This window comes from Vidua macroura, chromosome 13, assembly GCF_024509145.1.
Source record: "Vidua macroura isolate BioBank_ID:100142 chromosome 13, ASM2450914v1, whole genome shotgun sequence".
NCBI lineage: Eukaryota > Metazoa > Chordata > Aves > Passeriformes > Viduidae > Vidua > Vidua macroura.
In genome coordinates, this window is record NC_071583.1 from 17431520 (window position 1) to 17442663 (window position 11144).

The 11144-nt window shown below is 48.0% G+C and overlaps 1 protein-coding gene across 1 annotated transcript in view; it reads right to left on the minus strand.

Annotated features, from left to right (window-relative positions):
• The window catches only part of RNF123 (ring finger protein 123), a 47801-nt gene that overhangs the window by 36575 nt on the left and 82 nt on the right, over positions 1 to 11144 (minus strand). The window contains exons 2-10 of the mRNA XM_053989013.1: positions 8749 to 8942; positions 7622 to 7706; positions 5553 to 5632; positions 4666 to 4763; positions 3442 to 3496; positions 3014 to 3099; positions 2187 to 2273; positions 1635 to 1702; positions 648 to 773 (exon numbers count right to left, since the gene is read on the minus strand). Of these exons, the coding sequence (XP_053844988.1) occupies positions 648 to 773; positions 1635 to 1702; positions 2187 to 2273; positions 3014 to 3099; positions 3442 to 3496; positions 4666 to 4763; positions 5553 to 5632; positions 7622 to 7706; positions 8749 to 8830 (767 nt within the window). The 5' untranslated portion in view covers positions 8831 to 8942. The remainder of the gene's footprint in view (positions 1 to 647; positions 774 to 1634; positions 1703 to 2186; positions 2274 to 3013; positions 3100 to 3441; positions 3497 to 4665; positions 4764 to 5552; positions 5633 to 7621; positions 7707 to 8748; positions 8943 to 11144) is intronic.

Sequence of the window (11144 nt, forward strand, 5' to 3'; positions counted from 1 at the left end):
CTCTGTCTGCTTTACTTTGTACCCAATCCCAGTTCAAACCATAGTGCCTTCCTTCTACATGGATGATAAGCCACAAGCTCTTATCTCCACTTCCTCAATACTGCAAGCAGAAAAGTATTTCACTTCTGCTTGGTGTGAAATACTTTTTTCATCAGAAAGACCTACTGGAGCTCCCACTACAGCCATCAACAGGCACAGCCAGGACTGCTCTGACAGGAGCTCCAGGCTTCAGCATTCACACATCAACAGGCAACACTAATACCATGTCAGAAGTCCCGTATGGCTGGGAGGTAAAAGAGATAAGTGACCAAAAGGCTCAGCAGCACATCAGCATTAGGGTTTCCAAAACTGCAGAGTGAGAATTTTGTAGGATCTGAGAGTCTGGGAGCAGGCAGCCCCCAGTTGTAGCAGCAGCTGCTGACTCAGAGCTGAAAGCAACTCTCATTTCAGAAACTTGTGTTTGTGTCCTGGAACTCTGCTTCAGCTAAGGAGGTATTTGGCTCTTCTCTGCCTGACTAGCTGTGCACACAAATGCTGACAGCAGAAAGTGAACTGCAGTCAGGTGTGTATATTCTACAGCCTCCAAAGATGGTCTCAGGACAGGCTCTTCCCGCTTCAGACCTCCTCTCCCCACACCTAAAGGATATCGGAGTGGACGGCTTCCAAAGTTAAAAGCAACAGACTCTTTGAAGGAGAGGCTGATGGCAGGGAAATAAGCCATTCCAGCACCCCTCGTGATGTTATCAAAGGCAGTTCCCAGAGATATGCCGTTCCTGAAAGAAGGAAAACCCACAAGGTTTCAGTCACAGCAGGAGGGGTCTGAGGTCAGCTGGGCAATACAGATATCAACTTGCCAACACGGACACACCAGTCAGTCATGCCTCCTGTCATTCTTAACCTGGCACACACGCAAATGTCACAGCTCTGCTGAGTGACAGCCACAGGAAGCACAGGGTCACTCCCATTTTCATATCAGCATGGGAGGGCTCTGGGGTCTACACAACATGCAGAGCCCACTCAGCTTCAAGGGTAACCCAAATCTGTGTGATAACTAAAGCAGCAGGACATTTTAAAGCATATGATTTTTTGGCCTCATCTATTTGATGTTGGTGGCAATCAAGGATAATGCTTTCAATCTACTCCTCCATAAAAGATGACACCAACCACCTCACAGTTCTTAATTGCAACTGACTTGTTGCAGGCCAGGGCCAGAGAACAATTCTCATTGTGCATAGAAGCTGGAAACTGGAGATTTATCAACCTTTTCACAGCTCCTTGTAAATTTAGGACAGGCAAGGCCTACACTGACTACAAAAGCAATCAATTAAAGCCAAGTGTGGCATTAAGCATCACAAGAGATGTTCTTCCCTCTAAAATCCTGGCAAACTTTATAAAGATTTTGTAGCTTGAACATCTTCCTGCCAAATGTTTTCAACTGAACTGAACTGAGACCCAACAACCCATTCAGATGGTTTCTGACCACAAGACAGAAAAACAAAGGCCGGAACTACCAAGGAACATAAAGGGGAGAGAGCAGAAATAGGGCTCAGCAATCTGCTGAGCAGGGAGATAACCCTTCTGTTACACAGACATACAGACATAAACAAAGCAGGGAATGGGGCAAAGATGCTTACAAGCAGAAAGCAATGGTGCCCTCATCAAGGTCTATCAGACAGCTGACGATGTCTCCTGCTGCCCAGGACTGCAGGAAAGGGAGAGAAGAGGTGAAACATATATTTCCAGGGTTTTCCCACATCACAAGAAAGACTGCAACCCAACCAATCCCTTGTGATTCAGGGTTAAAGAAGAGAGAGTTCCTTCTCCCAGCAGCTCACATAATTTTCAGGCACTTCTAAAGCTCAATTGGGATCTTTTTCCCCTCTGGCACGAGGAATGTACATTTATCTCAACAATGCACCATGCTCTGACGTACTACAGAGAACCAGAGCCTTCCAGGGACCAACAGCAGCACTAGGCTGGGAATCAGTCTGCTGGGGCTGCTAAACAAAGCACCGAGACAGCACATCCAGCACCTCTAAAGTACAGACAAGTGCCAGCAAACAGACTGAAGCAGGGAGAAAGGCTTGAGGGCATTTAACAAGGCCCAGCAGAATCCAGTGAGCAGGAGGAGTCATCTGCTTTCTGCTCCTTCCTCTCCATCCCATTCCTGGGGGACAGCTACTCACTTTGCCATAGTTTGTAGTAGTCACGTTCCACTTGCGCACCCTGTTTCCATCGTAGGCATATGAATCTGGCGTGTCCCCAACGCCTTCCTGCACAAAATATGAAAGAGGAGACTCAGACCACACCAGGCATAGAGGATTCCTCTCATTGCAAAAGAACCTTTAAGAGGGAGACCAGTAGACAGGGAGAGCAGCTGACAGCACACATGCTCGGCTTGGGAGAAATCCTCACTCTAGGAATGAATCCAGTGGTCTGTGATCTTTGGTTCAGAGAAATGCACCACTCCCTGCTTATTTTTGGGTCAGAAGAAGAGTACTGGCATCCGACACTTCTCATTTGTATCACAGCAGCCCCCTAGGATGTCCATCACTTCCCCTCTCACATACTGCAGTGTGACAAGTTAGTGAAATTCTGCAGCTGACATCCCTTTCCAGCACCAAACATCCCACCCAGATGAAACAACATCTCACCCTCCCCTGGGCAAAAAAAGCCCTGTAGCACCAGCTGCTGAGGCCCATCCCAAGGAACAGGCTGCCAGCACTGCAGACACACACACTTTCTGGGGAAGATACCAGCTGAAAGTCAATATGTAGCAGTTCTACGTGCAGCAAGAGCACATCATCACACCCAGCACAGGCTTTCTCACTGAGCACCGTTCTGTGGACACAGACCAGAGAGTCTTGTAAAGACTCTTAAAATAGCAGGCCTGGCATTTTGTGTGTGTGTATGGCATTTCTGGTGTGAATGCCAGCAGGGCACAGCACCAATGCAATGCTCTACACTGACCAAAAAAGCAGTGCAGGAGCATCCCCCAGAGTGGCTATACTACCTCCTGATTAAATCTGCAGTTGAGAGTACACCAGCCAATCTGCATGAGTCCCTGGGAGGAGATGAGCACCTCATAAATCCATTTCCCTGAAAGAAAAAGAGAAAGAGATGCCACACAGTGAATTCTTGTCCCCTAGCTTGTTGTTAGGGAAGCTGAACCTGACACTGCTCCCACTGAAATAACACGTGGCACATGTGACACAAAGGAGGTTCAGGACATCCCCAGGATTCCCCTCTCACCCCTTAACTCTGGCATCACACAATTCCCCCATCCTTCTTATCCCCTGGAGAAGTTCAGTGAATGAACTGAGGAAGAGGGTGCTCAAGACCTGGAACAGATTCAAGATTGCCTGAGCTCTCCAGTTGTCTAACGCCCCATACACTCCTCACAGGGTCTTTTCTCAAAGCAGCTCTGGTTTATCTCCTTACCTTTATACACACACGTTGTGGCCCTGATGGACCCAAAGTTACTGTGGCCAATCACCTGGACCAACAAACAAAAGATATTTTAGTGTCAGACAAAAAGAGAGGCTTGTTCAGTCCTTCCCATTCTCTCTGTCCTAGTGCTCAAACCCAAAGTAAGATGGAGAGCTATTCACAAGGACAGTATAGGGACAAGAAGGGACATCTTCCCCACCCCAGCAGCTGTATTTGGATTCCAGGGAATCATTCAGGTCCCTCCCACAGCTCATCTGTACTTGATAAACCCCAGTGAAGCACCCAGCATGGCAGCAGTACAAGGACAACATGTTGATAGACAGCTTCCCAGTGAATTGGCACAAAAGTGTATACAAAAGTGATTATGATATGGGAAAGATATATGAATGCTGGACAAGTTAGAACAAAACTACAGATTCAAGGTGTCCAGACCAAAGGCCAGGATTGGCAGGTAACATGCTGCCTGGAAACTGAACCGTGTTAAATCCTGACTCTTGCTGTCTTGGGACAGACCATGAAGAGGAAATGAAAGTAGGAACAAGGAATTCACAGACAAGCCAGTCCAATCCATTCTGTGGGTCAATTCTAGGTACAGCCAAAGTAATCTACAGCAGGTGGTTAAAGGGAAAGGGGAGACCAGGGCAGCCTGATTTGTTAGAGGCTATAAAGCAGGCATAGATTAAGGAGGGAATCAGCTCAAGAGCAGGGGATGTGCTTTCTCAGTGAAGGGGTGAAAGGAGTGCAGAAATGACTGAAGTAGGAAAGAGTTAAATTCCAGTGGATTCTTTCAGCTGACTTTTTGCACAGGGAACATCAGCTAAGGAGCAAGCAGGTAATTAGTGGAAACAAAGGAGAAAGGAAAACCTCAGCTGTAGCCTCTTTCTAGCCTTTTAAGAAGACCAGAAGGAAGGAAGAGGCAGCCTGCTGGAGGGAGGGACAGGAAAGCTGGCTGCTTAGCCAAGTGAGCCCCTGGGCCAGGGTAATCCTTTCACTTCCTCACAGCCCCACTCAGACTTTGCTGACACTTAGTGGTACTGCTAGAATTTTTCTCAGGAGAGCTCATTTCCTCCAGGATCCTGCAGCTTTCAGGGCAGACTCCATTTACACACGCTACAAAGCCACTGACAGGGATCTACTACAAAGAACAAACCAAGAAGCCCCAAGTGCTTTTAGTCCCACTAAACCATTTTCTGCTGTGTCCAGCAACACACTCACCCCAAGTAAGTCATCATCGACCAGCAGGAGCCCCTCAAAGCCACTGGTGTGGTCCAACACCACAGTGGAGGGACCGAGCCGGCCCTCTGCTACCTGATCTGAAACAAGAGTTGCAGAAAACCTGTTAGGCAGACTTGTGCAGGATCCAGTGGACCCAGCTCACCTGCTGGGTACTTCCAGCCAGACTGTGACAGAACATGGATTCTGCCACAGGGGAGGAAGATTAGGATAGTGCTGCCTATGTTAGACCCTGAGAAACTCAGAAAAGGAGAGATTTAAAAGGAAGTCTTCACAATGACTCAGCTATGCAGCATTCAGGACACATTAAGTTTTCCACATCACCTGAAAATTTTACTTTGACAAAATTCGAAGGTTAAACTCTGTGCCAAATATTTGGCCAACATGCCACACTTTGACTGCAGCCAGCAAGAAAAATTTGCCTTTCTAGGAGGGGAGCAATGCCAAATCCTGATTCGTTCAGAGAAATGATGCTAGTGAGAATACAGGGTACAGCCTGAGGCCCAAAGTGAATACCTGTAGTGGAGACCAGCATGTAATTATTGTCAACAAGCCTCTGCCTCTCTCACTGACAATAGCACTGCACACTCCTGGTCAAAGCAATGGTTCTGCATATCATTATCAGTAAAATACCCCCAAAACTGCTTCTCCAGACATTTTAGCCTGGAAATCTGCCTCCATCTGCAAACAAACCTGCTGCAAGGCTGGCTGATGAGCCCCTCACAGGCAGGATTTAAAAGCACAATAAATTAGAGCACAGGGAGGCACAACAGTGCTCACTCAGGAAAATGCCTTTCATGATACAACTTGTCCTTCCCAATTAAGCAGCACAAGCAAGAAGCACAGATTGGACGGGCAGTATCTCCTACCTCTGCTGTCTTCAGAGCCATTCTCCTCTGCCAGCAATCGCTCAAGGTGCTCCTGCAGGTTCTGGAACGTCAGGTGCTTCCTAGGGAATAAACACACAGGAGCTCTCACAAAAAACTTTGTCTCCAGTATTTCAAGAGATGCAGCCCAGACCCGTGTCCTGTGCTGAGACATGAACCATGAAGTTCTGTCAATCTGTTTCATGTCATGAATCTAAGGAATCTGTTGCCCATTGTGTTGGAACAATGAATGAAGAAGGACCAAGCACAGCACAAACAAACCAAGTAGTTAACAAACAATCTTACAGTCTTCAGTCTGCTCAGGAGTGTTTTGTGGCAGTAAGAAAACTGTGGTAGAAGGCAGCAAGAAACCAGCTGTACTACCAATAACTATGGATACGACTTTGCTGCAGTCAGCATCATACAAACATGGCCTAAGTTGGGATTAGTTTTTTCCCCAAAGTATTTTGCAATACAAAAGAAGAGAGAGGACCACAGCAGCAGCTGTAGCAGTTCAGACAAAGGTCAGGCAAGTCCAGCATCCTCTCTCTGTGAAAACAGCTAAAATCATTTTGTTTTCATACTGAAAATTCTCTCCTGCATCCCCTTTGGGCCACTGTTCTAGAGAACTTACTGCCCTTCCTTGGTTCTCTCCTTTCAAGGATATTTTACTTAGCTGATCCTTGCACAAGAGCCTCCTTTTAGTAGTGAGAACCACTAGTTGTTCCTATCCCTGCTTCCCATTTCCAAAGCCATCTGGGAAACAACTTCTCACTTCTCCAGGACTAGGGATTTCCCTAAGACTGGTGAGAGACATTGTGAAAGCCTGATGGATGTGAAGATGCACAGAAGTGAAATCAAAGAATCAATTTTGGTTGGCATGAGAAGGTGGCTTCAGCAAAGCTGCTTAATCAGCACTGGCATGGAGGAGGAGTTGTGGAAGGAGAGTGAAGAGAGAGAGGCACAGAGATGTCTGCAGTGAGCTCCTCTACAAAGAATTCAGGCCTCTGAAGGCAAGATGTCATACCATAAAAGTTGCTCTCATATGGCAAATGTTATTTCCAAGACCTCTTTAATTACTACTGGGCTTTCTACCAAGTAGCCATGTCCAGGGAAAAAGGGTGGAAGGCAGGAAAAAAGAGAGACCAGTCCAAAGAACTATCAGTTCTGTGCATTCAAGTCATTAATCACCAAACAAAGAAATCAGAAATATTGAAAACCAAAATGCTCAGGCAGATGGAGTGTTCCAAGGCTTTCTGGCAGGAGAGTTTGTGGTAAAGTAACATGACCCACTTTGCCTCCCCCACACCATCACCCTGGCTCACCAAGAGCCAGAGGGCCAAGAGCTATTTATAGCAGCTCTGAGCTCAAGTTGGAGCTGGCAGTCCTAAGTATAGTCCATGGAATGTGACCCCAGCCATGCTGCAGCACTGCCAACCAACAGGAGCCACAGGCCTGACTCACTCTGCCACACTCCTACCTGCCCTGAACCTGTCTGACTTGCCTCTGGCAAAAGAGATGCAAGAGGAATTCTTTTCATCCAAGACTGCAAGTTTCTGGGATAAAAGGTAAAGGACAACTGAAAATAAATAGGGAAAAAAAAAACACTCACTAAACAGGAATTTTGTGTTTCTCTTCCTTTGGTGACTCCTAATAAAAGTACCAGCAGTTCCACAGCCTGGGAAATGTATGGTATTGCATGGATCGGTAACAGTCTTGCCTTTAGGTTACAGGGCACTATTTTTAATTCCTGCACCTGACATATGTGCATTTTGCACTTCCTTACAAGCAAAGGGGGAACAGGAACAATCAGGTGAATGCCTACTTATTTAAAAAATATTGCCTAGTGAGGTGGTATATGGGATTTTTCATGCAAAAAATAATCCGTCCTCACAAGCCCTGCAGTTTGAAAAAGCCATTAAAGAGCAGACCTCAGAGTTGTTTCTGTAACATGGAGCTGCAGTGTTTTTAACAAAGATCACTGTGTGGCACTAAAAGATCTTTCCTTTCACGCAGTGCTGTTTATCTGGAGGTGGCATCGCTTGCCAGCTGGGCAGTGAGAAGTCTGATACCTGTAAGCAGCTGCAGGCTGGCTCCCATCAGCACTGGTAAAGACTCGATGCAGATAATCATTCAGCAGCCTGCTGTTCACAATCCCTTGGGAGAAATAGAAAGGAAATAATCTTAGAGAGTCTGGGGTAAACTCAAACATGAATTTCACGTACAAGCAAGAAACTGGTAACTATGGGTAAATTATGTTCATGTTTGCTGATCAACACAATGAAAAATGCAGCTTCAAGCAGTCATTCATCACCTTACTGTCCTCACCAGCAGAACCACAGTCCAGCATTACTGGGTGCATCTCCCCAAAAAAGACTCTTTCCAATTTGAGCTGCTCTGCCATAGCAACTGGGAGCCTATAAATCTCTACACACAGGTGGAAGTGCATCCTCAGGAATCCTGCTGTGCTACTTGCTGCTGTGCTAAAGTAACTCCAAAAGCTGAAAGTAGGAATCCAATTTCATTTAAAAAAAAAAAAAAATCTTAACACTACTGCAATTCCTGATGTCCTATTAATATTCAGGATGTCTCTTAACCGCATAAAAGATGCTGAGATGGAAAGGCTGCAGGAGCAGTTCACCTCGTGTAACCCAGAACCCTCTTTAATGATGTGTGCCTCACCTTCACTAAACAACCCTTAGTGTCACACTGATGCAGCAATCCTTGTTTCTGAGTGCAACAGTGCCCTCAAATGCCAGATTTGTGGTCTCATAAGCACACTTGTGCTGTATTGGTGACGCCAAGAAAAAAAAACAGACTGCCTGCAGGTAGCAGAATTTCCCAGAAAAGGATTAATTTGAGAATTTGACAAGCTGTTCATCCTGAAAGGGGAGTTCCCTAAATCAGTTGAGTCTCAAATCAGATGACAGGCAGGCAACAAAATATTTTCCAGCCTTATGAGGCAGGGCTGTGTGCTGAAGAAAAGGCTCTGTGACCTGAGTTTCTGGAGTCATTAGTACTGCAGGAATGTCCTGTCCAAAATCTCATCTCACTTTGAGGATTTACTCCGTTTTAGCACCGCTACACTTCACACTACCAAAGTAACTGCAACTTGAAGGCAGCTGATCTCAAGCAAGGCAAGGGATGCTCCCTGGATCCACACTGCTCCTGTTTTCACAAGGCATGTACAGGACCCTACCTGTGACCTTGGACTTCTCTGGCTCAGTGCTCAGCCTGTAATTCTTCCTTGAGAAAGCAGTCCCAGCACCTCTCGACGTCATTCTTCACAGGCACCACTTCCAGAGCAGACATAAGATGGACAGACGCCTAGAACAAAACTTTCTGGGGAGGATGCTGTCTTTAGACTTCTCCCTTTCTTGGAGGTTGGTTTACCTGAATTAAACAACAGGGATAAGCCAAAAAATAGCCACAATTCTTGCATATCCTAATGACATTACACAACTAACTGCTGACCCTGCTCTCAGTCCCACTGTTGTCCAACAGCTCAAAACCTTCCCAAAGCAGACAAACCATTAAGCCACACTCCAGACAGCCACACAAACCCCACTCCAAACAAAGGCACAGGCACAACCAAGCCAGAAACACAGGCAACCCTCACACCAAGCCTGGGCCAGAAGCACTGAGCCAGCACAGGGCCACAGCCACCACCACTGCCAAACACTGCTGAGACTGGGAACCACACCGCACTGCTGCTCATGTCCTGACAAACACTTCTGCCTTTCTCTCCCGCTCTGTATTCAGGACAGCAACATGCGCCTGGTTAATCTTCTGTTTAGCAGGTGTTTAGATTATTCCACTACCCAAAACAAAGAGAGAGGAAAAAGGAATGAGACAAATGCAGATGGACTGGACTACAGTAGAATAGCACTGACTACAAAGCGAAAGACCCAGCTGTGAGAGTCACAGGGACAAAAGCAGAGACAGGTAATATACAATAGTGTTTACAAGTGAAAATCTACCACTAGACTAGAGATTCAGGAACTTTCCTGGTATCACTAGAATGCTATCAGAGCTGACATGTGCCAGGACAAAAAGAATACATTCAAGTGGACAGTTCCATCCAGCTTCCAAATGTTAGGTTATACCCCCGTCCTGCTTCCAACTGTTCCAATAGCCAACCCTCACTGGGAGACTGTCCCTGGACATCCATGTGTCAAAGCACTTTATGACACACAGAGCAACAGGAAGATGCAACAGGAGCAAAGGCTGCAGGAATTAAATGCTTGTTGGCAATCTCATGCAGAGCAGAAACTAAGGTGAACCCAAGAAAAGTTAGTGACTCCAGAAAAGGAGTGCCAAGTGCCACAAGTGCCACAGCAACTCAAATTCCCATGAGCTTCAGCTAGACTTGGGAAAGGGTTTCCTAAAACCTCTTTCCTCAGGACCACCCCAGCACTCAGCAGTGGAGCAACACTGCCCGGCCCCCTCCTGCAGCACTGCTGAGCAAAATAGCGGGAACAAAGCAAAAACCAACCTCGATCAAAAGCTCTGAACGATGTGTCAGGAACTCAAAACAAGAGATAAAACAATAATGAGAAACTCCTCATTTACCACCAAAGCAGAGCAGACAGCACAATGTGTACTATCCTAAAAGTACTCGACACATGACATGAGTTCAGCTCTGTCAGAACAAGTTAAAAACACCCGAGGGCAGTCAGGAGGGCCCATGGCTCTCCTAAAAGGCAGCCACTCTGGTAACCAGCGCTGCCCAAACAGCCTGAATGCCCAAAGCAGAGCATCAATGCCCAAAGCAGAGCATGCAGCACTGCCACACTGGTACCATATGAGACGCAGTGTTGGCACTGCCGCAGTGCCAGGGTGTTTGCTCAGTTGGAGCAGATGTTGCTTTCAACAGGTCTGAGAAAGGGCAGAGCAGGGGGACACACATCTGCCCCATGTGAGACTCACAGGAGCAAAGATGCCCTGCTCTGAGCGTGGCCCCGGGCTGAACTCCCTTCTCTTGGCAAAAGCAAGCAGCTTGCAGCAGCAGCAGGGCAGAACACACAACACAGGAGCAGCCAGAGCTGAAGTGGAGGCGACTGGAGGCAGGCGAGGAGGCCGAGAAGCCAGGCCGGCCAACACAACTTTGTCTGGCAGCTGCCGGCCAAGCCCCGAGACTCGCAGCAGGCAAAGGGAAACAGCACAGCCCGACACGGATCACAAAAGCGCCCTGCCTTCACCCCAGGCGTGGGTCCCCGTGGCACCCCAACCTGCCGGCACCCCAACCCACAACCACCGGGCAGCACTGCCGTGCTCGCACCCAGGAACCTGCCCCAAAGCCGGACTCACCCCTTAGCCCAGCGGCGCCCCATAACCCAGAGACAGCCCCTAAACCGGGCGGCACTCCCTGCAAGCACAGACACCCCAAACCCGGAAGGACTTTCCGTGCCCACAAACACCCCAAAGCCGAGAACCCCCTACACCTGCCTACAACCCGTGAGGCGCAGCAGCCACCCCCCGATCGGGCGCCTCCCGCGTAGCCCGACGACACTCCCGGAGCTGGCCGTGCCCCGAGCCCCCCCGCGGCCCCGGGGCAGCCCCCGCGCTACCGGGACCGGGCCCTCCGGCCGCCGC